Below are 23,012 nucleotides of genomic sequence, written 5' to 3' on the forward strand. Positions count from 1 at the left end.
GCAAACATGCACACATATATATACATACACAAAATACACATACACAGATTGGACCACAGCAACGTGTGGCAGGGGACAGCTAGTAAATAATAAATTCAGTGTCTTTCAAATTGCAGGAAGCAGGGTTTCTTGTGCCCTCCCTTCTCTCTGGATTTGGAGGTAGAATCGAAGTGCGAGGGGGGGCGGGCGATCTAAGCAAGGCGCCAGTTGTCCCCTATGATGCCTCCAAATCAAGAGAGAAGGGAGGGCTTTTTTAAGGAAGCTCGCTTAAAGGTGGATCCCCCTTAAAATGCCTTGGAAAACTGGCTCCTGCCGGGAGAGAGCTGTGTCTCCTCTCGAGTAGAAACAGCTTTAGCAAAGCTTGTGATCCAAAAATGAGATTTTGCACATGCCTAGTGGTTTCTTAAGCCTGTGGCCTGAAAGTCTCCTTTAAAGACAGAAGGGAAAGGATCGCAAAAAGGGGGGTTTCTTGAACCCTTGCCTTAAACCCAGGTCTCCTTGAAAGAAAGAAAGAAAGAAAGAAAGAAAGAAAGAAAGAAAGAAAGAAAGAAAGGAAAGAAAAGGGGAAGGAAGAAAAGAAAGGGAAGGGAGGGAAGGAAGGAAGGAAAGAAAGGAAGGGAGGGAGGGAGGGAAAGAAAGGGAGGGAGGGAAGGGAAGGGAAGGTAGGAAGGAAGGAAGGAACCCTTGCCTTAAACCCAGGTCTCCTTGAAAGAAAGGAAGGAAGGAAGGAAGGAAGGAAGGAAGGAAGGAAGGAAGGAAAAGGGGAAGGAAGAAAAGAAAGGGAAGGAAGGAAAGGGAGGGAGGGAGGAAGGAAGGGAGGGAGGGAGGGAGGGAGGGAGGAAATGAAGGGAGGGAGGGAAGGAAGGGAGAAAGGAAGAAAATAAAAGAAAGAAAGAGATCACAGCAAGCAGGGTTTCGTAAGCCCTTGCCATAAAAACGACGGAAAGGGGAGCCTCATAAATTCCCCTTTTTCGCCAGTGGGCCAGATAAAAAATGAATCTTTCGATTGCTGTAAGGGAAGACAGATTCTCACCCTGCCAAATTCCGAAAGCACTCGAAAACGTAACAAGGACTGCGCTGAAATTCAGGACACCAAAAAGAGATTGCGGCTTAACCAAAATGCATAACCCTACTAACCACAATATCAAACAGTATAGTAGGTCCTGGAGCCCCTGGTGGTGCAGCAGGTTAAACTGCTGAGCTGCTGAACTTGCTGATCGAAAGGACAGTGGTTTGAATCTGGGGAGTGGGGCAAGGTCCTGCTGTTAGCCCCAGCTTCTGCCAACCTAGCAGTTCAAAAACATGCAAATGTGAGTAGATCCATAGGTATCACTTCGACGGGAAGGTAACAGCACTCCATGCAGTCATGCTAGCCACATGACCTTGGAGGTGTCTGCGGACAACGCCAGCTCTTCGGCTTAGAAATGGAGTTGAGCATCAGAGTCCCAGAGTCGGTCACAACTAGACTTAATGTCAAGGGGAAACCTTTACCTTTACCTTTCTCCCCATGGAGACTCAAGGCAGCTAACAAGCCACACTAGACAATTTTAAAAAGTGCAAAAAATGTACATATTTAAATATATTTCTATAAAGTACATTATTATTTTTTATTCATTATTATTTACCATATTTATAATGCCCCCTCCCCCCCCATATTTATAATGCCCCCCTCCCCTGGTAGCGCAGCGGGTTGAGCCGCTGAGCTGCTGAACTTGCTGACCGAAAGGTTGCTGGTTCAAATCCGGGGAGCGGGGTGAGCTCCAGCTGTTAGCCCCAACTCCTGCCAACCACAACATGCAAATGTGAGTAGATCAATAGGGAAAGTAATGGCACTCCGTGCAGTCATGCTTCATCCACAAATTCTGAAGTTGATGTGGCCCTCAATGACAATGGGTTTGACGCTCCTGGTCTAGCAAATGGCATCACTGAGGGAAATGCAGTGTCTGTTTTGGTTGTGGGATTGGAGACATGATGTCCACGATGATGGTCTGTGCTGTCCTCTTTCCCCAAGGTCCACTCTTTGTACCGCCGGACGGGAGCCAGCTTCCAGAGAGCCCAGGAGGAGTTCTCCCAAGGCATCCTCACCAACAGGAACTTCCAGAGCGCGGCCTCCACAGCGGCGCAGAGCGCTTTCCGGGGAAACTGAGGAGTCCCTTCACCGGGAATCTCGTCTCTTTTTTTCACTTGCTCTAATCCCTCCCTGATCTTGATTGAGGCTGATCTTTTCAGTGGATCACAACACCTCGATACTTGCGAGGAGAGGTTTCCCTCCAGTTTGAATCTTGCCAGTATCTGTTTTCTCATTGGTGGGCCGGGGCAGTGTTTGGCATTTCCTCCCACACTTCCACAAATCAAATATATTTTCCTTTCAACCTGGATGTGTACAATATTTCTTTCAGCTCCCCATTTTTCCCGTCTAACCTTGCAATTTGGGGAAACCGATGTTGCACTCTTGAACTCTTCTTCCACTTGGAGCTGCTATGAAGAATGTTTTTTTTAAAAAAAAAATATCTGAAGTTCTCTGTAGCAGTGCTTTGTTATTTTTTCTTCTTCTGGGGGCTGGTGATTAGATCCTTTTCCTCATTTGCTAATTTTTCACTGCCAGCATACGAGGGACATTCGCCGTGCGGCTTAATTTTCAGCACTCAGTTTTGATATGAGGTTTAATATTTCTCCGTCGTGGTCCCTGTGAAATGCACACATAAGGTATTTCCTGCTCAGAAAATACCATATGTACGCATTTGGCAAGTGTGTCACATTTGGTCACGCTGAGTCCTCCTTGTGGGGGAAAAAAGGTGGAATATAAATATATGAAATAAATAAATAAATGCAATCCATGGTTCTAAAGTACTTGCAAAACTAAAGTTCTGGTGGTGAAACTTTCAGAACTCTAACACAACTTTCAAAATGTCATTATAAATGGCAGTTCCTAATAGGTTCTGTCATAAAAATCACCAATAATGAAATTTTGAAAGTTTTGTTAGAGTTCTGAAATTTTCACCACCAGAACTTTAGCAACACTGTAGAAGCCAAGCACCAGCGCCCCCTAGTGTTCACAACCAGAACTTTAGTTTTGTAAGTACTTTAGAACCATTTAGGACAGCAGTTCTCAACCTGGGGGTCGCTTGGCCATTTTGGAGGGGTCATGAGGCCGCCTCCTTAGGCCCCGCCCTCAAGGGCTCTCCTTGCGCGAAGTCTCTCTCGATTGGGCCGCGGTCCCGCCTTCCAGCAAGTTTTCACAACCAGAACTTTAGTTTTGTAAGTACTTTAGAACCATGGATTGCACATGCCTAGTACGCATTTCACAGGGGACCACTTGGAGAAACTTGGTTGCAGGTAAGCAACCTGTAAATACAGGTAGATCTGTATTTATGCATCCTTCACAATAGCCTTAAGTTTGATATTGATGAGAAATAGGAGATATTATTCACCAGCTCTGTCACTTTTAAGGGACTCGCCAGCATTGGGTAACGCACTCTGGAACCCAATATTTGGGATCTAGATTGAATGCACAAAGGGGCGAATGGTTTTCAAGCAACCTTTGGACGATTTTGTGATTTAGCTTCCAGTTGCCCCATTTCCTTTTACCTTCAGGACTTTTGCCCCTTATGCTGCCATACTACAGTCCTTAGCAGTCTGGAAAGCCAAGGCTTTGGGAAATATAGATTAGGATAGAGACAGTCGTAGGAGCCGAAGCACCAGTTTTCTAACAGGTGGATGTCTGCAAAGCTTTCCATGGAAGCTTATCTAAAGCGCTTCATGCTTGCTTACTTAGCTAAGGCTTTGGGAAATGAAGAAGGATTAATTTATAGTAGTAGGAGCCAAAGTACCAATTTTCTAACAGGTGGACGTCTCCAAAACTTTCCAAATCCACATGGAAGCTTATCTGGAGCGCTTCATGCTACAAACAGCTGATGCTACTCTGCTTCTCTATCACAACAACAAACTCTGAGATGCTGGTACTGTATATATATTTTCCCTCAATTGCTCCAGCAAGGAAACCCTACAGTGTGTTTATTTGCATCCATTAGTACACAAAGAACATTCAGCTCTTTGTACTCCAGAAAGACATAAGTGCGAAAGAATAGCAGAGCATCCCCTGTTTCCAAGTCAGTTTGAAAATAAGGAAATGTAAACATAGCAATAATCCTGGATGCAAAGTCTGGGGAGAACATATAGCTTTGGCAATAATTTAACCTTAGGTGGGATGGGAAGTGAAGCAGTTGGAGGTGTGTCTCAATACATGTATTTTGTCAAAATTTGGGAGCTTGAACGCAGGCTTCCTAAGTATCAGGGAGTGTCGAAGGCTTTCATGGCCAGAATCACTGGGTTGTTGTAGGTTTTTTTCGGGCTATATGGCCATGTTCTAGAGGCATTCTCTCCTGACGTTTCGCCTGCATCTCCGGATGCTTGCCATAGATGCAGGTGAAACGTCAGGAGAGAATGCCTTTAGGACATGGCCATATAGCCCAAAAAACCTACAACAACCCTATCAGGGAGTGCCGCTTTTTGTGAACAAATCAATGTAGAAGCGTCTCCCCGAAGACGGCGACTTCTGAAATCTTGGCTTGACTATTGTCCTCAAGACTTGGGAGAGATCTAGTTGATCAAGACGGATCAAGACACTAATTAACTTGTCATTCTGTTGTTTCCTTGACATTGGTTCTATATGTATATTAGGCCTGGTCAATGCATGGTTCTAAATGGTTCTAAAGTACTTACAAAACTAAAGTTCTGGTGGTGAAAAATTCAGAACTCTAACAAAACTCTCAAAATTTCATTATAAATGGCAGTTCCTAATTGATTCTGTCATAAAAATCGCCAATAATGAAATAATGATGGAATTTTGAAAGTTTTGTTAGAGTTCTGAAATTTTCACCACCGGAACTTTAGTTTTGTAAGTACTTTAGCACCATTTAGAACCATGCATTGCCCAGGCCTAATGTATATGGAGCTCTGTTCAATGTGCAGCTCTTTATGGTTGTGAGATACAAGGGAATATTCAGAAGAATAAGAGACTTGAAGTCTTGCGGATTTGGTTGATCTGTCTCTTTTCCTTCCCTGAAAATAGTTTCCTTGATTTGCTTCCAGGCTCTTCTTGAGAGCTTTGATTCAGCCCAGAACGTCCCAGAGAAGTCTCTCTTGCCCTCTGTCTCCTTTCTCTTGGAATATTTGTAATGATGGCAGAAAATGAGATTTTTTAAAGATGTCTTCCTTTCTTGGGTGTGTTTTTCCACCTCTCCGATCTCTTCCCCCCCCCCCCCTGTTGTACAAATGTATATGTCAAACTTTTGTGCTTGAATTCAGAATAAAAATGTCGAGACTCTTGGTGTAGACTCTGGATCTGCTTTTTACCATGCAAGATACCATATATTTCCCCGTCGTGGTCAACTGTGAATCGCACATATGGTAGTTTCTGCGCCTGAGCGGACAGCTTCGGAACCTTCTAGATAGATTTGGCTTATACTCAAGTCAGAGTTATTTATTATTTTACTCTGTTGTTGTTACATTTATTATTTTACTCTTCTTCTTCCTATTATTATTTATTTATTTACTAAACTTGTATACTGCCTTTCTCAGCCTTCTTATTACATTTATTTTACTCTATTATTATTACTTTATTATTTTATTTATATTTATTATTTGTTGATTTGCTGTAGTTGTATACCGCCTTTCTCAGCCTTATTATTACATTTATTATTTTACTCTAATATTGTTATTTTATAATTTTATTTATATTTATTATTTGCTATACTTGTATACTGCCTTTCTCAGCCTTATTACATTTATTATTTTACTCTATTATTACATTATTTTATTTATATTTATTTATTTATTTGCTATACTTTTATACTGCCTTTCTCAGCCTTTTTGTTACATTTATTATTTTACTCTATTATTATTACTTTATTATTTGATTTATATTTATTATTTGTTTATTGATTTGCTATACTTGTATACCGCCTTTCTCAGCCTTATTATTACTTTATTATTTGATTTATATTTATTATTATTATTTATTTGCTATATTTGTATACTGCCTTTCTCAGCCTTATTACATTTATTATTTTACTCTATTATTATTACTTTATTATTTGATTTATATTGATTATTTATTTATATTGATTTGCTCTACTTGTATACCGCCTTTCTCAGCCTTATTACATTTATTATTTTACTCTATTATTTTATTTATATTTATTATTTATTGATTGATTTGCTCTACTTATACACCGCCTTTCTCAGCCTTATTATTACATTTATTATTTTACTCTATTTATTATTATTAATTTATTTTATTTATATTGATTATTGATTGATTGATTTGCTATACTTGTATACCGCCTTTCTCAGCCTTATTATTACATTTATTATTTTACTCTATTATTATTATTATTATTACTTTATTATTTTATTCTATTATTATTTGAGGCACAACTAGATTAGTACACAGCAAACAAGATCACGATGCTGGCTGTTGTATTGGATCACACGTTGGATATTTCCCAAGTGTCTAGGACTATGTTTATTATTTTATTCTTTTTACTATTATTGGAAGGCTACGTAAGCACATTGACATTGAAGAAGGTTAGAATAATGGTTTAATTAGAGTTGGACAGTCTTATCTTAAATTACTTCTGGTTGCTTCTGTTTTTAATTTGCTTTAGGTTTTGTATTGTGTTCTGTCGCCGCTGGAGCTAAAATTAAATGCTTCTAAGAGAGGATGCAAGGCTTGCGTCCAGCGGGAAGCCCGGGGGCCCAAGAAGGAGCCTTTGGAGGAACTTTCCCTACTAAGCAGGCTTTAGGAGACTTGAACTTAAATACAACAGTCTTTATTAATGAACAAGCAGGAATTGTAAGATTTCTAAATAGTCTATTGGGTCTTGCAGTCTTGTTTACAAGAAACAGGCACTATCTTCAAGAAAACTTTGTTTAACAGAAAAATTCCCCTTTAAAGCTCCTCCCAGGCTGCTGTGAACTTAAACCTGACTGGTTTGAGTCTGCTACTGGCTGAACCACATCTCAGAACCGAACAGACGTACCATCAGGCTTGAAATCACTTAGCTGAAGATGAAGAGCTGTTATTCCCTCCGGAGGTCCTCAGGGCTGTAAAGCTGTTCCCTGGAACCCTTTGGGAATCCGTAGAGGCCTTTAATCTGTTCTTCCCCAGGAACTCTTAAAAGACGAAGCCTTTGCACAGGAGGAACGTCTGTACGCATCCTCTGCCTTGGCTTCCCTTTGCTGTGATTAACTGAAAAATGGCCCCTTCCCCCAAAAAAGCAAAAAGGGGGTGGGACCAGGGATCCTAACTATAATTGGCAGGTGGCTTGCCCTATGAATGCAGCCAAAGGAAGCCACCTATCTGCAAAGTCCCTGCAACTTAGGACTATGAACAAACACTCAGTGCAAAACACAAAATTGGAGCCCCTGGAACACCCATTCCAGAACATATTGTTATGTTGTGTTTTGAGGGCTTGGCCTTTGTAAGCCGCATCGAGTCCTTTGGGAGATGCTAGCAGGGTACAACTAAAGTTAATAATAATAATAATAATAATAATAATAATAATAATAGCAGTTGTTGTTCATTCGTTCAGTCGTCTCCGACTCTTCGTGACCTCATGGACCAGCCCACGCCAGAGCTCCCTGTCGGCCATCACCACCCCCAGCTCCTTCAAGGTCAGTCCAGTCACTTCAAGGATGCCATCCATCCATCTTGCCCTTGGTCGGCCCCTCTTCCTTTTACCTTCCACTTTCCCCGGCATCATTGTCTTCTCTAGGCTTTGTGTGGCCAAAGTACTTCAACTTTGTCTCTAGTATCCTTCCCTCCAATGAGCAGTCGGGCTTTATTTCCTGGAGGATGGACTGGTTGGATCTTCTCACGGTCCAAGGCACTCTCAGCACTTTCCTCCAACACCACAGCTCAAAAGCATCGATCTTCCTTTGCTCAGCCTTCCCTAAGGTCCAGCTCTCACATCCGTAGGTGACTACAGGGAATACCATGGCTTTGACCAGGCAGATCTTTGTTGCCAGTCTGATGTCTCTACTCTTTACTATTTTGTTGAGACTGGACATTGCTCTCCTCCCAAGAAGTAAGCATCTTCTGATTTCCTGGCTGCAGTCTGCATCTGCTGTAATCCTTGCACCAATAATAGCAGTATTACATGTAATTATTATTATTATTATTATTATTATAACTTTATTTGTACCCCGCTAGCATCTCCCGAGGGACTCGATGCGGCTTACACAGGCCGAAGCCCAGGCCCGTAGCCAGGATTTTGTTTCGGGGGGGGGGGGGGGGCTGAATTTTTTTCAGGGGTTTTTTTGGGGGGGGGGCTGAGTTTCGGGGGGGGCTGAGTCTGAGTGAAAGAGGGTCTAGCCTAGCAAACCTTTTGTATCATTACCCCAATACCCCCATGCATATAGGATATATTGAGTATGGTGATCAGATCTTGATATAAATAAACATAACAGTTTAAATAATGCACCAGTAAGGCCTTTTCGCGAACCACCATGAGAATTTCAGGGGGGGGGGCTGAAGCCCCTCAAGCCCCCCCCCCCCCCCCGGCTACATGCCTACCGAAGCCCCAAAACACAATACAAAAAATAATAATAATAATACAATTCTTTATTGATTAGTCAATTTTGACCATATCAAAACATACAAAACATACACATACAGTAAAACCATATATGAATACGAGGTATCATGGCCTACTGGCCTGTCAACCCACTCCTAAATAATTGAGCAACTACGAGATAAAAAGGTTAAAAGCTTAAAATTGTTTAATTCCTTAAAATAGGGTTAGAGTGGGGGTCATGGGTAGGTAAAACTAGTGGCGTGTCCATATTAAGTTTTTAAGTTTGAGTTTTGTTGATGGCAGCAAGGTCGCCTCTCTCTGCTTCCATCTTCTCACGGATGGCCAGCGCTTTTTGGATAAAAAGGGTCAATTTTAAAATAGAGTTTTTATCTGAGCCCTGAAGGAGGATGTGCAATTTCTCCTTATTCTCTGAATAAGTATGATTCTCCAGCAGAGGCTCTAGGTAGTAAGACCGGATCCTGTTGTAGTAGGGACATTTTAAGAAAAAATGTTCTGAGTCCTCCACTTCTGCATCTACCTCACGACACCCACAGGTTCTCCTCGTGTAGGGAATATTCTGATGTCGTCCCAACTTGGACTTAATGTCGAGCTGCTCAAATCTAGCCCGGGTAAAAAATTTTCTAATATAAAGTGGAAGTATAAAAGAGAGGTAATGTTCCATGCCCACAATACAACAATACAATACCTAAAGCAAATTAAAAACAGTTAAGCAGGAAACAATAACAATACAACAAGACACTATTAAAACTGGGCCGGCCAGAGTAGGGGTACAGGATTAAAAGTGCTGATGTGGCGGGAGGAATGTAGGATTATAAGTGCAGTGTGCAGTGTGCAGTGCTCTTGGTTCTACTAAGGTGCTTCTAGGATTTGGTGCTGGGGTTCCTAATCTGAAAAGGCACATCGGAATAGCCAGGTTTTCAAATTCTTTCTGAAGACTGCCAATGTGGGGGCTTGTCTGAGATCTTTCGGGAGGGCGTTCCAAAGTCGGGGGGCCGCCACAGAAAAGGCCCTGTCTCACGTCCCCACCAAGCGCGCTTGCGACACGGGCGGGATCACGAGCAGGGCCTCTCCAGATGACCGGAGTGAGCGTGTGGGTTCGTAGACAGCGATACGGTCACGCAGGTAGGCTGGTCCCAAACCGTTTTATTATTAGTAGTATTCTATTGCATTACATTTTAATATTATAAATATATGTATATGCAATATATTGTATTGCATTATATGATATTAGTAGACTAGCAGAGGAGACAAGGTGGAACTTGGACCTGGAGGGCTTTCCAACCAGGTTGGCCCATGGCTGGGGCGGTGACGTCACCACTGTCTGGCTGTCACGCGGGTGAGCCCGGGCGAGGCGGCGCTTCCTTCCTTCGTTCCTTGGGGCGGCCGCCTGGGGGCGCGCGAGAGCGGGTTTCCCTTTCTGTGCTGGCCTGCCTCCCTGCCTTAAAGGGGCCACAGATCAGGAAGCAACCCCCTTCCTTCCCCCCAGTTGAATGGGGGGCATCCCGTTGGCATGGCCGGCTCGGGCTCTTCTCCCTGGGCGCCCCCGCAGCTGGAAGACTTCATCCTGACCGAGCGGCTGGGCAGTGGCACCTACGCCACTGTCTTCAAAGCCTACAGGAAGGTAGGATGGGGGAGGATGGGAGTTGGAGTCCCCTCTGGCCTCAGGGGGGGCTCAGTTGCAGTCTGCAGGGCCAGGCAGGCAGGCCCACACACACCCCCTGCTCCTCCCTCTCTGAATCTGCTGTGAGGAGCATCACAAAGTAGAGCCTCCTCTGTCAGGAGCAGTCCACCTGGGAGGGCCTCTGGCTCCCTTGCAATGGCATCCCAGGCTGCATCTGGAACAGGCTTTTGGGACCTCCAAGTGTTTGGGACTTCAGAGCCCATAATTCCCAACAACCCTTCATTTTGCAAAGCAGAGAGGCTGTAGAGCAGGTCCTGATATGTTTGTTTATTTATTTGTTGTTGTTGTTTACTCGTTCAGTCACTTCCGACTCTTCGTAAGCTCACACCAATAAATAAATGTATCTATTTACGACACTGATATGCCGCCCTATCATATATGTGTATACAATATATTTTTAGCACAACACAATATTATGAGTGTATACAATATATTATTATCACAACATAATATATGTGTCTATTGTTATTATACTATCAATATTATATGTGTATATTGTTATACTATCAATATTATATGTGTCTATTGTTATTATAATATCAATATTATATGTGTATACAATATATTATTATCACAACACAATATTATATGTGTATATTGTTATTGTACTATCAATATTATATGTGTAAACAATATATTATTATCGCAACACAATATTATATGTGTATATTGTTATTGTACTATCAATATTATATGTGTATACAATATATTATTATCACAACACAATATTATATGTGTCTATTGTTATTATACTATCAATATTATATGTGTATACAATATATTATTATCGCAACACAATATTATATGTGTATATTGTTATTATACCATCAATATTATATGTGTATACAATATATTATTATCACAACACAATATTATATGTGTATATTGTTATTATACTATCAATATTATTTGTGTATACAATATATTATTGTTATTATACTATCAATATTATATGTGTATACAATATATTATTATCACAACACAATATTATATGTGTATATTGCTATTATACTATCAATATTATGTGTATACAATATATTATTGTTATTATACTATCAATATTATATGTGTATACAATATATTATTGTTATTATACTATTCAATATTATATGTGTATATTGTTATTATACTATCAATATTATATGTGTCTATTGTTATACTATCAATATTATATGTGTCTATTGTTATTATACTATCAATATTAAATGTGTATACAATATATTATCACAACACAATATTATATGTGTATATTGTTATTATACTATCAATATTATATGTGTATATTTTTATTATACTATCAATATTATATGTGTATACAATATATTATTACCAACAACACAATATTATATGTGTATACAATATATTCTTATTATACTATCAATATTATATGTGTATACAATATATTATTACAACACAATATTAGTTGCCACATACATTTAATTATTTATGACATTGATATGCCACCCTATCATATATTATATATGTATACAATATATTATTAGCATAACACAATATTATGTGTGTATACAATATATTATTAGCACAACATTAGTCACCACATAAATTTATTTATTTACGACATTGATATGCCGCTCTATCATATATTATATGTGTATACAATATACTATTGTTATTATACTATAATAATAAGTCGCCGACAGGCTGAGAAAGGCGGTATACAAATACAGCAAATAAATAAATAAATAAATAAATAAATATACTATCAATATTATATGTGTCCGTTGTCCGGATGCCCGACCACCATCTCCCAAAGCAGTTGCTCTACTCCGAACTCAAGAACGGAAAACAGAATGTTGGAGGACAGGAAAAGAGATTTAAAGATGGGCTCAAAGCCAACCTTAACAACTCTGGCATAGACACTGAGAACTGGGAAGCCCTGGCCCTTGACCGCTCCAACTGGAGATCAGCCGTGACCAGCAGTGCTGCAGAAGAACCAAAGACCACCTACATTGAAGCGATGGTCCTCCGCCATCAACTGGTGGGTAGGAAGAGAGATTTAAAGATGAGCTCAAATCCAACCTCAAAAACTCTAGCATAGACACAGAACTGGGAAGCCCTGGCCCTTGAGCGCTCCAGTTGGAGGTCAGCTGTGACCAGCAGTGCTGCAGAAGAACCAAAGACCACCAGCATTGAAGCGATGGTCCTCCGCCATCAACTGGTGGGCAGGAAAAGAGATTTAAAGACGGGTTCAAAGCCAACCTCAAAAACTCTGGCATAGACACTCTGAAGCCCTGGCACTTGAACGCTCCAGTTGGAGGCACTTGAACGCTCCAGTTGGAGGTCAGCTGTAACCATCAGTGCTGCAGAATTCGAAGAGGCTCGAATGGAGGGCGAAAGAGAGAAGCATGCCAAGAAGAAGAAGATGCGTCAAGCCAACCCCAACCGAGACAACCTTTCACCGGGAGAAAATGCAGGTCAAGAAGTGATCGAAATAAATAAATAAATAAATAAATAAGAAGAGGGCTCCACGGTCACCTACGGACCCACCGCCAAGACACTACTCTTGGAGGGCCATTATCCTCGGTCTACGAGGGATTGCCTAAGTAAGTAAGTAAGTAAATAAGTAAGTATATGTGTATACAATACCTGGTGTCATTATGTTTCCTTCTTCTTCTTGGTCTTCTTTGCAGAGGAATGCCCGGGAGGTGGTGGCCATCAAGTGCGTGAACAAAAAGAGCTTGAACAAGGCGTCCGTGGAAAACCTCTTGACGGAGATCGAAATCCTCAAAACGATCCGCCATCCTCACATTGTGGAACTGAAGGACTTCCAGGTAGGAAGAGGGCGGGAATCCCTGGATTCGAACCCTTGACTGCGCCAACCAAGATGCATCCACACTGTAGGATTAATGCAGTTTGACACCACTTGAACTGCTGTGGCTGAGAGCTAAAGGAATCCTGGGATTTGCTGTCTTGGGAAACTTGGTGGGACGAGTCCTGCGAGGGTTGAATGAAAAGTAATGCCTCCCCCTTCGTTACTTGGGTTTGGATGGGAATATTTTAATAAATCAAACGCAGAAATAACCCTTAGAATGTGCTCTTTAACTTCCACTTTTCCACATAATCACCAGACAATTGGATACATTTCTGCCAACGATGAACAGGTTTTGTGAAGCCGTCACAGAAGAAGTTGACATTCTGTTTCCACAACCAGCATCTCACAGTTCTCTCATCCTGAGTACCCATCGTGCACAGATCTTCTGATAGCCAAGCAAAGCAATAATTTAATCAATCAAACACAGAAGTAACCTTTAGAATGTGCTCTTTAACTTCCACTTTTCCACACAATCACCAGACAATTGGATACATTTCTGCCAACGATGAACAGGTTTTGTGAAGCTGTCACAGAAGAAGTCGACACTCTGTTTCTGCAACCGGCGTCTCACAGTTTTCTCATCCTGGGTACCCATCGTGCACAGATCTTCCGATAGCCAAGCAAAGCAATAATGTGACCCACGTGTTCTTGTGAAATGCCGACTATGCTTGAAATTTCTCTCTGAGTGAGACGGCAATTGTCCTGAATCAATCTGTCAACGTTTTGCTTGTGAAACTCGGTGGTTGCTGTCACAGGACGTCCAACTCTTTGTTTGTCATGCAAGTCAGATGTTCCCACCTCAACATCTTTCAGCTTACTCACCCAACGACGCACAGTACTCACATCAACACAATCACCATCAACAGCTTGCATTCTCTGATGAATCTCCTTTGGGGTGACACCTTCTGCGGTCAAGAATTCAATGACTGCACGTTGCTTAAGTCGCATTGATCGACCGTCTGCACAGGGTTCCATACTTCACACTTTAACAACACAACCGTTCAATGCTAAGGCTTCCTGCCAAAATGGAAGTGTAGGGGAGAGACTACTGAACAAGCCAGTACCTGCCGCATACCAGTACTGCTATCTGTTGAGGAGTTACGAAGGTGGAGGTATTACTTTTCATTCAACCCTCATATAATTGGAATGTAGCAATGGAAGGGTATAACCCAGGCATGGGCAAACGTGGGCCCTCCGGGTGTTTTGGACTCCAACTCCCACAATTCCGAACAGCGCCTTTGTTTTCCCATTCAGCCACTTAAGCTTTAATTACATTTCAAGGAGGCTACGATAATTTCTGCGTCTCGTGTTACTGTTTCTCTTCTATTACTGTTCCTTATCTTGCTTCAAAACAATTGGGAAAGCAACTCTGTATTTCCTTTTATCATCAATGAGAAGAGTAATAATATTTTTTCCCCAGGATCAATAGATCCATTGGAAATGTATCTAAGTGAAATACAACTACGTAATATGCTTGGATCTGCTTTGGAAAACCAGGCTGCAGAGCTCTGGTTTGTAAACAAAGGATTGCTTTTTTGCAAATGCTCTGTTAAAATGTATACTGTGCCATAGGCTGGAGAATATTGATTTACTATATTTATATACCGTCCCTCTCAGCCCGCAGACGACTTGGGGAGATTTACAATTGGTGCCAAGACCATAAAATGCAATTTCAATACAATAAAAACAATTGGATAATTAGTGGTCATTGACCATAATAAATGTTTATTATTATTATTATTATTATTATTACTACTACTACTACTACTACTACTACTAGCTGTACCCGCCACGCGTTGCTGTGGCCAACCTTCTCTCCCTCTTTCTCTCCTCCCTTCCCTCTTTCCTTCCTTTCCTCTTTTTCTTTCCCTATCTCTCATCTTTCTACCTGTTTCTTTCCTCCCTTTCTTTGCTCTTTGGTTACATCCTTCCTTCCTTCCCTATCTTTCGTTCCTTCTCTCCTTCCCTCTCTTTTTCCTTTCACTTTTTTATTTCCTTCTCTCCTTCCTTGCTTCTCTATCTTTCTTTCTTTCTTTCTTTTTTTCTTTCCTTCTTTCCCTCCCTCCTTCTCGCCTTCCTTCCTTCCCTCTTTCCCTCCTTCTCTTGTTACTTCTTGACTGTCCCTTCCATTTAATATTGTGTTTATATCTTACATAGAAAGAAGGAAAGGAAGAAGGAAGGAAGGAGGGGCAGGAAGGAAGGAAAAAGGAAGGGAGGGAGGGAAAGAAGGGAAGGAAGGAAAAGAAAGAAGGAGGGACAGGAAGGAAGGGAAGGAGGAAGGAGAAGGAAGGAGGAAGGAAGGAGGGAAAGAAAGGAAGGGATGAAGAAAGGAGGGAGGGAAGGAAACGAAGGGGAAGGAAATGAAGAAAGGGAAAGAAGGAGGAAAGGGAGGGAGGAAGGAAAAGAAGGAAAGGAAAAAGGAAGGAGGGACAGGAAGGAAGGGAAGGAGGGAAAGAAGGAAAGGAAGGGGAAGGAAAGAAGAAAAGGAAAGAAAGGGAAGGGAAGAAAGAAGGAAAGGGAGGGAGGGAGCAAAGGAAGGTCCTTCATTCAAGCACCGTGGATCTTCCTCGCCTCCCTCTCCTCCTCCCCCTCCTCCTCCTCCCCCCTCCTCCTCCTCCCTTTCTTCCTTGCGTGGAGCACGCCTTTGCTGCTGCTGGCACTTTCCAACAGGAGGAGGAGACTGCTCTCCTGACATAGGAGGGGAAGAGAAGGGGCTGCATGCGGCAAGCCTCCACCTCCACTCCACTCGCTTGTGTGTGTGTGTGTGTGGCCATGCACGTGCGCCTGGCTTTAACTGCGGCTGTTTCCCCGCGAGGAGAAGGGGGCGTGGCCATGGGTCTAGGTAGACATGCAATTTCTCCTTTGTGGACATGCAGTTTAGCAGTCCTTTCTGCTTTTTGTTTTCGTTGTTTTTTTGAGTGGAGAACATACATTGGGTTGTTAGGGACATAGTGTCCAAATTTGGTGTCAATTGCTCCAGTGGTTTCTGAGTTCTGTGAATGGCACAAATGAACATTACATTTTTATTTATGTAGATTATTATTATTAATAAAACCATAACAAATCAATTAAAATATGAACATTGGGGGTCTCCTGTTAAAAACATCGTAGAATATCATAGAATCGAAAGAAACCCTAAGGGCCATCCAGTCCAACCCCTTTCCTTCCAGGCATGAAAAGCACAATCAAAGCCCTCCCGACAGATAGACATCCAGCCTCTGTTTAAAAACCTCCAGAGAAGGAGACACCACTCATAAAACCCTTGGATGTTGCTATATTTGGGCTGAGAGGGGCGGAATATAAATATAGTAAATAAATAGTAAATAAATAAATAATATTTGGAAAATAGATAGCATAAGCAAAGGTACAGATTTAGTTTAAACCTGCCATGGCAGTTTAAATGGGGTCAAACTGTGTTCATTCTGCAGTATAGACGTGTTATATTTTTGGCAAGGCTGATGCTTTGTTTGTTTGTTTTCACCTCCCTTTTAGTGGGATAAGGAGTACATTTACCTGATCATGGAGTTTTGTGCCGGAGGCGACTTGTCCCGCTTCATTCATTCGCGGCGGATCCTTCCGGAGAAAGTGGCTCGCTTGTTCCTGCAGCAGCTGGGTGAGGAGTGAGGGAGGAGGAGGAGGAGGAGGAGGAGGAGGAGAGAAAGAAAAAAGGGTTGCGCCCCAGGAATTGAGGAACACGGAGGAGAGAAAGTGGATACGGGAGAGACATCAATAACGCAACGTAACAAGGATCCCCTGGTGGCTCAGCAGGTTAAACTGCTGAGCTGCTGAACTTGCTGACCGAATGGTCGGTGGTTCAAATCCAGGGAGCAGGGTGAGCTTCCGCTGTCAGCCCCAGCTTCTGCCAACCTAGCAGTTTGAAAACATGCAAATGTGAGTGGATCTATAGGTATCACTTCGGCAGGAAGGTAACTGCACTCCATGCAGTCCTTGGAGGTGTCTATGGACAATGCCGGCTCCTTGGCTTAGAAATGGAGTTGAGCACCTTTACCTTTACCTTTCTCCCCATGGGGACTCAAGGCAGCTAACAAGCCACACTAGACAATGTTAAAAAGTGCCAAAAATTACATATTTAAATATATTTCTATAAAGTACATTATTTATTTATTTATTTATTTACCATATATATATATATAACACACACACCCCCACTCACCCCCACCCCATGGTGCAACGGGTTGAACCGCTGAGCTGCTGAACTTGCTGACCGAAAGGTTGTCGGTTCAAATCCAGGGAGCAGGGTGAGCTCCTGCTTTTAGCCCCAGCTCCTGCCAACCTAGCAGTTCAAGAACATGCAGATGTGAGTAGATCAATAGGTACCCCTCTGGCGGGAAGGTAACAGCACTCCATTCAGTCATGCTGGCCACATGACCTTGGTGGTGTCTATGGACAGTGCCGACTCTACAGCTTAGAAATGGAGATGAGCACCCACCTTAATGTCAGGGGAAACCTTTACCTACGTAACAAAAATTGAAAAAATGTTCTGTTCCTGATTTGAAAGTGATTTCCTGTTTTATTGTGTGGTCTTTATTTTGAAAGTAGTTGCTATAGTCCAGAAATGTTTTTGTGGCTGCCAGACATTATGTTGAATCAGTTGAGACTCGATGAGGTATTTCTTGAAAAACTATTGCAAAGTGTGCTGCAAGAAGTCCCACAAAAACAAAGTTTTTGTAATTTAATCAACTTTTCCCATGTTTTTATGATAGAACCAATTAGGAAATTAGAAATTTAAATTGTCTTGAACAGGCAGGATTATTTTAAATATATATGTGCTATTGAGATATTTTTTAGGCTGATATTGTCTTGTTAATTTTATGTTTATGTTGTTGACTTTGTATCTGGTCCGTCTTCCCGGAGCTTGGTTTGCATTGCCCCTTAGTTGCATGAAATAGCATCCTTTTGCATTTTCCCCAGGGTTGCTACAGTCTCAGCAGCACCCTGAAAGTTAACCATTAACAAGGGCTTAAAGCCAGCCTGCAAAGCCTTTTGCTGGTATTTATTATTATTATTTATTTCGGTTACTTCTACCCCGCCCTTCTCACCCCGGAGGGGACTCAGGGCGGCTTACAAAGGCACAATTCGATGCCGGCATCCACATAACAGTAGAATAAAAACAATATAGCAGCAATTAAACAATTAACAATCAGTTTCTGCATTGTAACAATAAAACCAATAAAACCAATTTCACCTAATTAACGCTCAGCTTTCGCCATCTCATAGTCCAAATTCCAATTCCACTTTGTCAGTCTAGTCAGTCCTAGTCGTCTGATTGTCCTTATCTAGTTGTCAGATTGTCCGAAGGCCTGGTCCCACAACCACGTTTTTAATTTCCTCCTGAAGGAGAGGAGGGATGTTGATGACCTAATTTCCCCCAGGAGTGAGTTCCACAGATGAGGGGCCACCACTGAGAAGGCCCTGCTCCTCGTCCCCACCAACCTCACTTGTGATAGCGGTGGGGTCGAGAGCAGGGCCTCCCCAGATGATCTCAAACTCCGGGGTGGGACGTAGAGGGAGATGCGTTCGGACAGATACGCTGGACCGGAACCGTATAGGGTTTTTTAGGTCAAAACCAGCACCTTGAATTGTGCTCGGAACTGAACCGGCAACCAGTGGAGCTGACACAACAGTGGGGTGGTGTGCTCCCTGTATGACGCTCCGGTGAGTAATCTGGCTGCCGCTCGCTGGACCAATTGAATTTTCTGAACAGTCTTCAAGGGCAACCCCACGTAGAGTGCGTTGCAGTAATCTATTTGGGATGTAACAAGAGCGTGGACCACTGTGGCCAGATCCAGCTTCCCAAGGTACGGGCTTTAAAAAGTATCTCTTTGGTCCAGAGACCGCCCTTTTCCCTGGGGATGAGATCTCCATTTTGGAGACGCTCTCCTGCCTTCTTCAGTATAGAAAAAGCCTCAGATGTGCTGGTGGTCAAGCTAGGCAGCTCGGACAGTACTTACCCTCTTCCCTTTGAAACTGGTGCTGGGCTCAGATAGGGGAAGACCTGCTCTTTCTAAAGATAGCAGCTCAGCACTAGGGCAAAGAATATCCCAGGATTTCTCTGCCATTGGGAGAGGCTCCATTACTTCATCCCCAAGCTAGATAAGGAAGCTTAGATAAGGAAAGACCTGCTCTTTCTAATAATAGCAGCTCAGGGCTAAAGAATCCCAGGATTTTTCTACCGTTGGGGGAAGTTAACTCAGCAGCTGAAGGAAAAGGGAAGGAAAGAACATCTACATCAGTGGTTCTCAACCTTTCTAATGCCATGACCCCTAAATAAAGTTCCTCATGTTTTGGTAACCCCCAACCATATTTTCGTTGCTACTTCATAACGGTAATTTTGCTACGCTTACGATGCATAATGGAAATATCTGATAAGCAGAATTATTTTCATTGTTACAAATTTAACACAATTAAAGCATAGTGATAGATCACAAAAACAATATGCTAGGGGAGTATGGACAATGGATGATGGGATTTGCAGTACTTTCAACCGATTCAGCTCTGACTTCCACAGACAATTGAGACCCCCACAAATTATAGACCTGGAACAAACTTGGCACACAGTACCCCAATGACCAACAGAAAATACTGGAGGGGACTGGGAAGAATTGACTATGTTTTATAAGAGATGTAGTTCATCTACATACAGAGAGCACTGTGAACCCAAAAGACTGTGCATTTGGACCAAACTTGGCACAAATACTCAATATGCCCAAATTTGAACACTGGTGGAGTTTGGGGAACACAGATCTTGACATTTGGGAGTTGCAGTTGCTGGAAACGGCAGGGCCATGAGGGCAGCCCTCCGTCTCCCCCCTATGCCCTTCCCATCTGGGAAAGGCGTGGGGGGGGGGGGCAGAAAGGCTGCCCAAATGGCAGGGCGTGAGGGCAGATCTTCGCCTGGCCCCCGCGCCCTGCTCTAACGGCAAGGTGAACCTTCTTCCCGTGTGCGCCTTTTCCTGCAATCTCCTCCTCTTGGCACCACACAACCCTGTGGGAAGAGCAAGAGGAGCTGACCAGGAGTGCTAGCTTTTTGGCTGGCACAGGGGGTCGGCAGCCATTTTTGAGGGGGCAGGGCCATCCAAAACAGTTGGCGACCCCTCAAAATGGTCCAATGACCCCCCTGGGGGTCGCGACCCCCAGGTTGAGAACCGCTGATCTACATGATTTCACAAGTTGACTGTATTTGTAACTTCAACAAGCTGTGCCAAGTCTGCCAAGGACTTTGAGAAATAAATATTCTGTTTGATGTTCAAATCTGGACTCGCTTCAATGGCTGGGAATCCTAAGCTTCTAAGTAAGGCACTCGCAGTTCATCCGGATAAAGAGAGAAGCACATCTTAGTTTTAACTTTATAGTGTCTGGGTGTGACGGCACAGGAGGTATTGATGATGTTACTTGGAAACCCCTCTGAGTCCCCTCGGTGTATAAATACAGTTTTGTTGTTGTTGTTGTTGTTGTTGTTGGAAATGACATAGTGTAACTGAAGGGAAGTAGCTAATGAAAGGCCTTGACAGAACAGATTTATAATGCAGACTTAGGTTTTTAAATTCTGTATGTTATTATTATTGTTTTTTGCTTATTGTGTATTTTTGTTTTTGAGTTTTATTTTAACTGTTTTGTATTGATTATTTGTTATTTATTGATGTGCTGTGGGCTTGGCCTCATGTAAGCCGCACCAAGTCCCTTGGGGAGATGGTAGCAGGGTATAAATAAAGATTATTATTATTATTATTATTATTATTATTATTATTATTATTAGGTGTAGAATGAATGCAGTTTGGACCACTTGAACTGCCATTGCACAATGCTATAGATTCCTTGGAACTGTTGTTTGACCTGCAATCTTTGGCAGAGAAGACTACAGACCCTGCAAAACTACAACTCCCAGAATTCCGTAGCATTGAGCCCTGACAGTTCAAGTGGCGTCAAACGGCATTAATTCTCCATTGTAGATGCACCCATGCTTTGTGTGTATGGTTGCCGTGGAATGAGACCTGAATGCCCTTCTGTCCCAACAGCGTGTGCCTTGAAGTTCCTCCATGACAAGAACATCTCTCACTTGGACCTGAAGCCTCAGAACATCCTCTTGAGCTCTTTGGACAAACCTCATCTCAAACTGGCAGGTGGGTTTGAAGATAGGGATTCCAGGCAATGATCGCTGGGGTCTTTTCAGAGTTTTGGAGACCACAAACTTGGCCATTTCCCCTTTCTTGATTTCATAAGCCCTTCTTTGACTTCGACAGATAGAATTCTATGAGCCTTTCACTCACTATTCCGTAGTTTTTATTCCTTAACAATTTACTCCTTTTACATCTTCTATATAAATAAAAATGTAATGTTCGTTTGTGGGATTAACAGAACTTAAAAACCACTGGACGAAATGACACGAAATTTAGACACCACGCCTCAATCAGGCCAACGAGTGTCCAGGAAGGAAGGGGAGAAAGAAAGAAAGAAAGAAAGAAAGAAAGGGAGAAGGAAGCATGGAAGCAAAAAGCAAAGGAAGGAAGGAAAGAGGTAGATAAGGAAGAAAGGAAAGAAAGAGGAAAAGAGAAGGGATGGAAAGAAAGGGGTAGAGAAAGAAGGAAGGAGAGGAGGAAAGAAAAAAGGAAAGGAAGGAAAGGGGGAGCGAAGGAAGAAGAGAGAAAGAGAGAAATGGGGGGAGGGAAGGAAAGACGGAAGGATGGAAGCAAAAAGCAAAGGAAGGAAGGAAAGAGGCAGAGAAGAAAAGAAAAAGAGGAAAAGAAAAAGGGGGGAAGGAAAGAGGTAGAGAAGGAAGGGGGGAGAGAAGGAAAGAAAAAAGGAAAGAAAGAGGGAGCAAAGGAAGAAGAGAAAGGGGGAGGGAGGGAAGGAAAGACAGAAGGAAGGATGGAAGCAAAAAGCAAAGGAAGGAAGGAAGGAAAGAGGCAGAGAAGAAAAGAAAAAGAGGAAAAGAAAAAGGGGGGAAGGAAAGAGGTAGAGAAGGAAGGGGGAAGAGAAGGAAAGAAAAAAGGAAAGGAAGGAAAGAAGGAGCAAAGAGGGGAGGGAAAGAGGTAAAGAAGGAAGAAAGGAGAGAAAGGGAAGGAAAAGAAAAGGGGAGTAAGGCAAGAGGTAGAAAAGGAAGGAGATCAGGAAAGACGAAAAGAGAAGGAAGGAAAGAGGGAGCGAAGGAAAGGGGGAAAGAAAGAGAGAAAGAGGGAGGGAAGGTTGGCCACAGCAACGTGTGGCAGGTACAGCTAGTGATATCATATAAATACACTTCTACATTGGGTAACACTCTTCTCATTCACAAATCCTAATGTTGGGTTGCTGTGAGTTTTTCAGGCTGTTGGGTCATGTTCCAGAAGCATTCTCTCCTGACTTTTCGCTCTCTTGATGTGGGTAAAATGTCAGGAGAGAATGCTTCTGGAAAATAGCCATGCAGCCCAGAAAACTCACAGCAACCCAGTGATTCTGGTCATGAAAGCCTTCGGCAGTGCAACTGATATTGTTATGAAAAGCTAACAAACAAATCTCAATCTTGCTTGAAGTTTATCTAAGCACTTCATCACACTAGAGAATGAATCCACTTGAAATCCGGTTTTTGCCTCCTACAGAATTCTGGGGTTTGTAGTTTAGTGATGCTGTTAAAGTCTCTTTCCTAAATTACAAACCCCAGAATTCTGCAGGAGGCAGAAACCGGATTTCAAGTGGATTCATTCTCTAGTGTGATGAGGTCCTAAGATTCTACTTAAGGTTGTCCATCTCCGTTCATCTGCAGATCTTCATCTTGCGTTGGGATCACTCCCAGGATTGCGCTCACATTTCCATTTGTTGGTGTTGCCTTTTTGCATCTTAAGAGAGTCTCTTTGGTGCCAAATTATGGACTCAGTTCCAAGGCTTAAATGGGTTCTTATTTTCC

The 23,012-nt window shown here is 42.5% G+C and overlaps 2 protein-coding genes across 2 annotated transcripts in view; both read left to right on the forward strand.

The window, feature by feature from the left end:
- The window catches only part of SCAMP2 (secretory carrier membrane protein 2), a 34,286-nt gene extending 31,910 nt beyond the window's left edge, over positions 1-2,376 (forward strand). Inside the window, exon 9 of the mRNA XM_060755541.2 lies at positions 2,012-2,376. Coding sequence (XP_060611524.1) covers positions 2,012-2,146 — 135 coding nt within the window. The 3' untranslated portion in view covers positions 2,147-2,376. The remainder of the gene's footprint in view (positions 1-2,011) is intronic.
- Positions 2,377-9,985: 7,609 nt separating this feature from the next.
- ULK3 (unc-51 like kinase 3) overlaps positions 9,986-23,012 on the forward strand; it is a 36,842-nt gene continuing 23,815 nt past the window's right edge. The window contains exons 1-4 of the mRNA XM_060755536.2: positions 9,986-10,221; positions 12,933-13,073; positions 16,607-16,727; positions 21,151-21,255. Coding sequence (XP_060611519.2) covers positions 10,111-10,221; positions 12,933-13,073; positions 16,607-16,727; positions 21,151-21,255 — 478 coding nt within the window. The 5' untranslated portion in view covers positions 9,986-10,110. The remainder of the gene's footprint in view (positions 10,222-12,932; positions 13,074-16,606; positions 16,728-21,150; positions 21,256-23,012) is intronic.

Source organism: Anolis sagrei, chromosome 9, assembly GCF_037176765.1.
Source record: "Anolis sagrei isolate rAnoSag1 chromosome 9, rAnoSag1.mat, whole genome shotgun sequence".
Lineage (NCBI taxonomy): Eukaryota > Metazoa > Chordata > Lepidosauria > Squamata > Dactyloidae > Anolis > Anolis sagrei.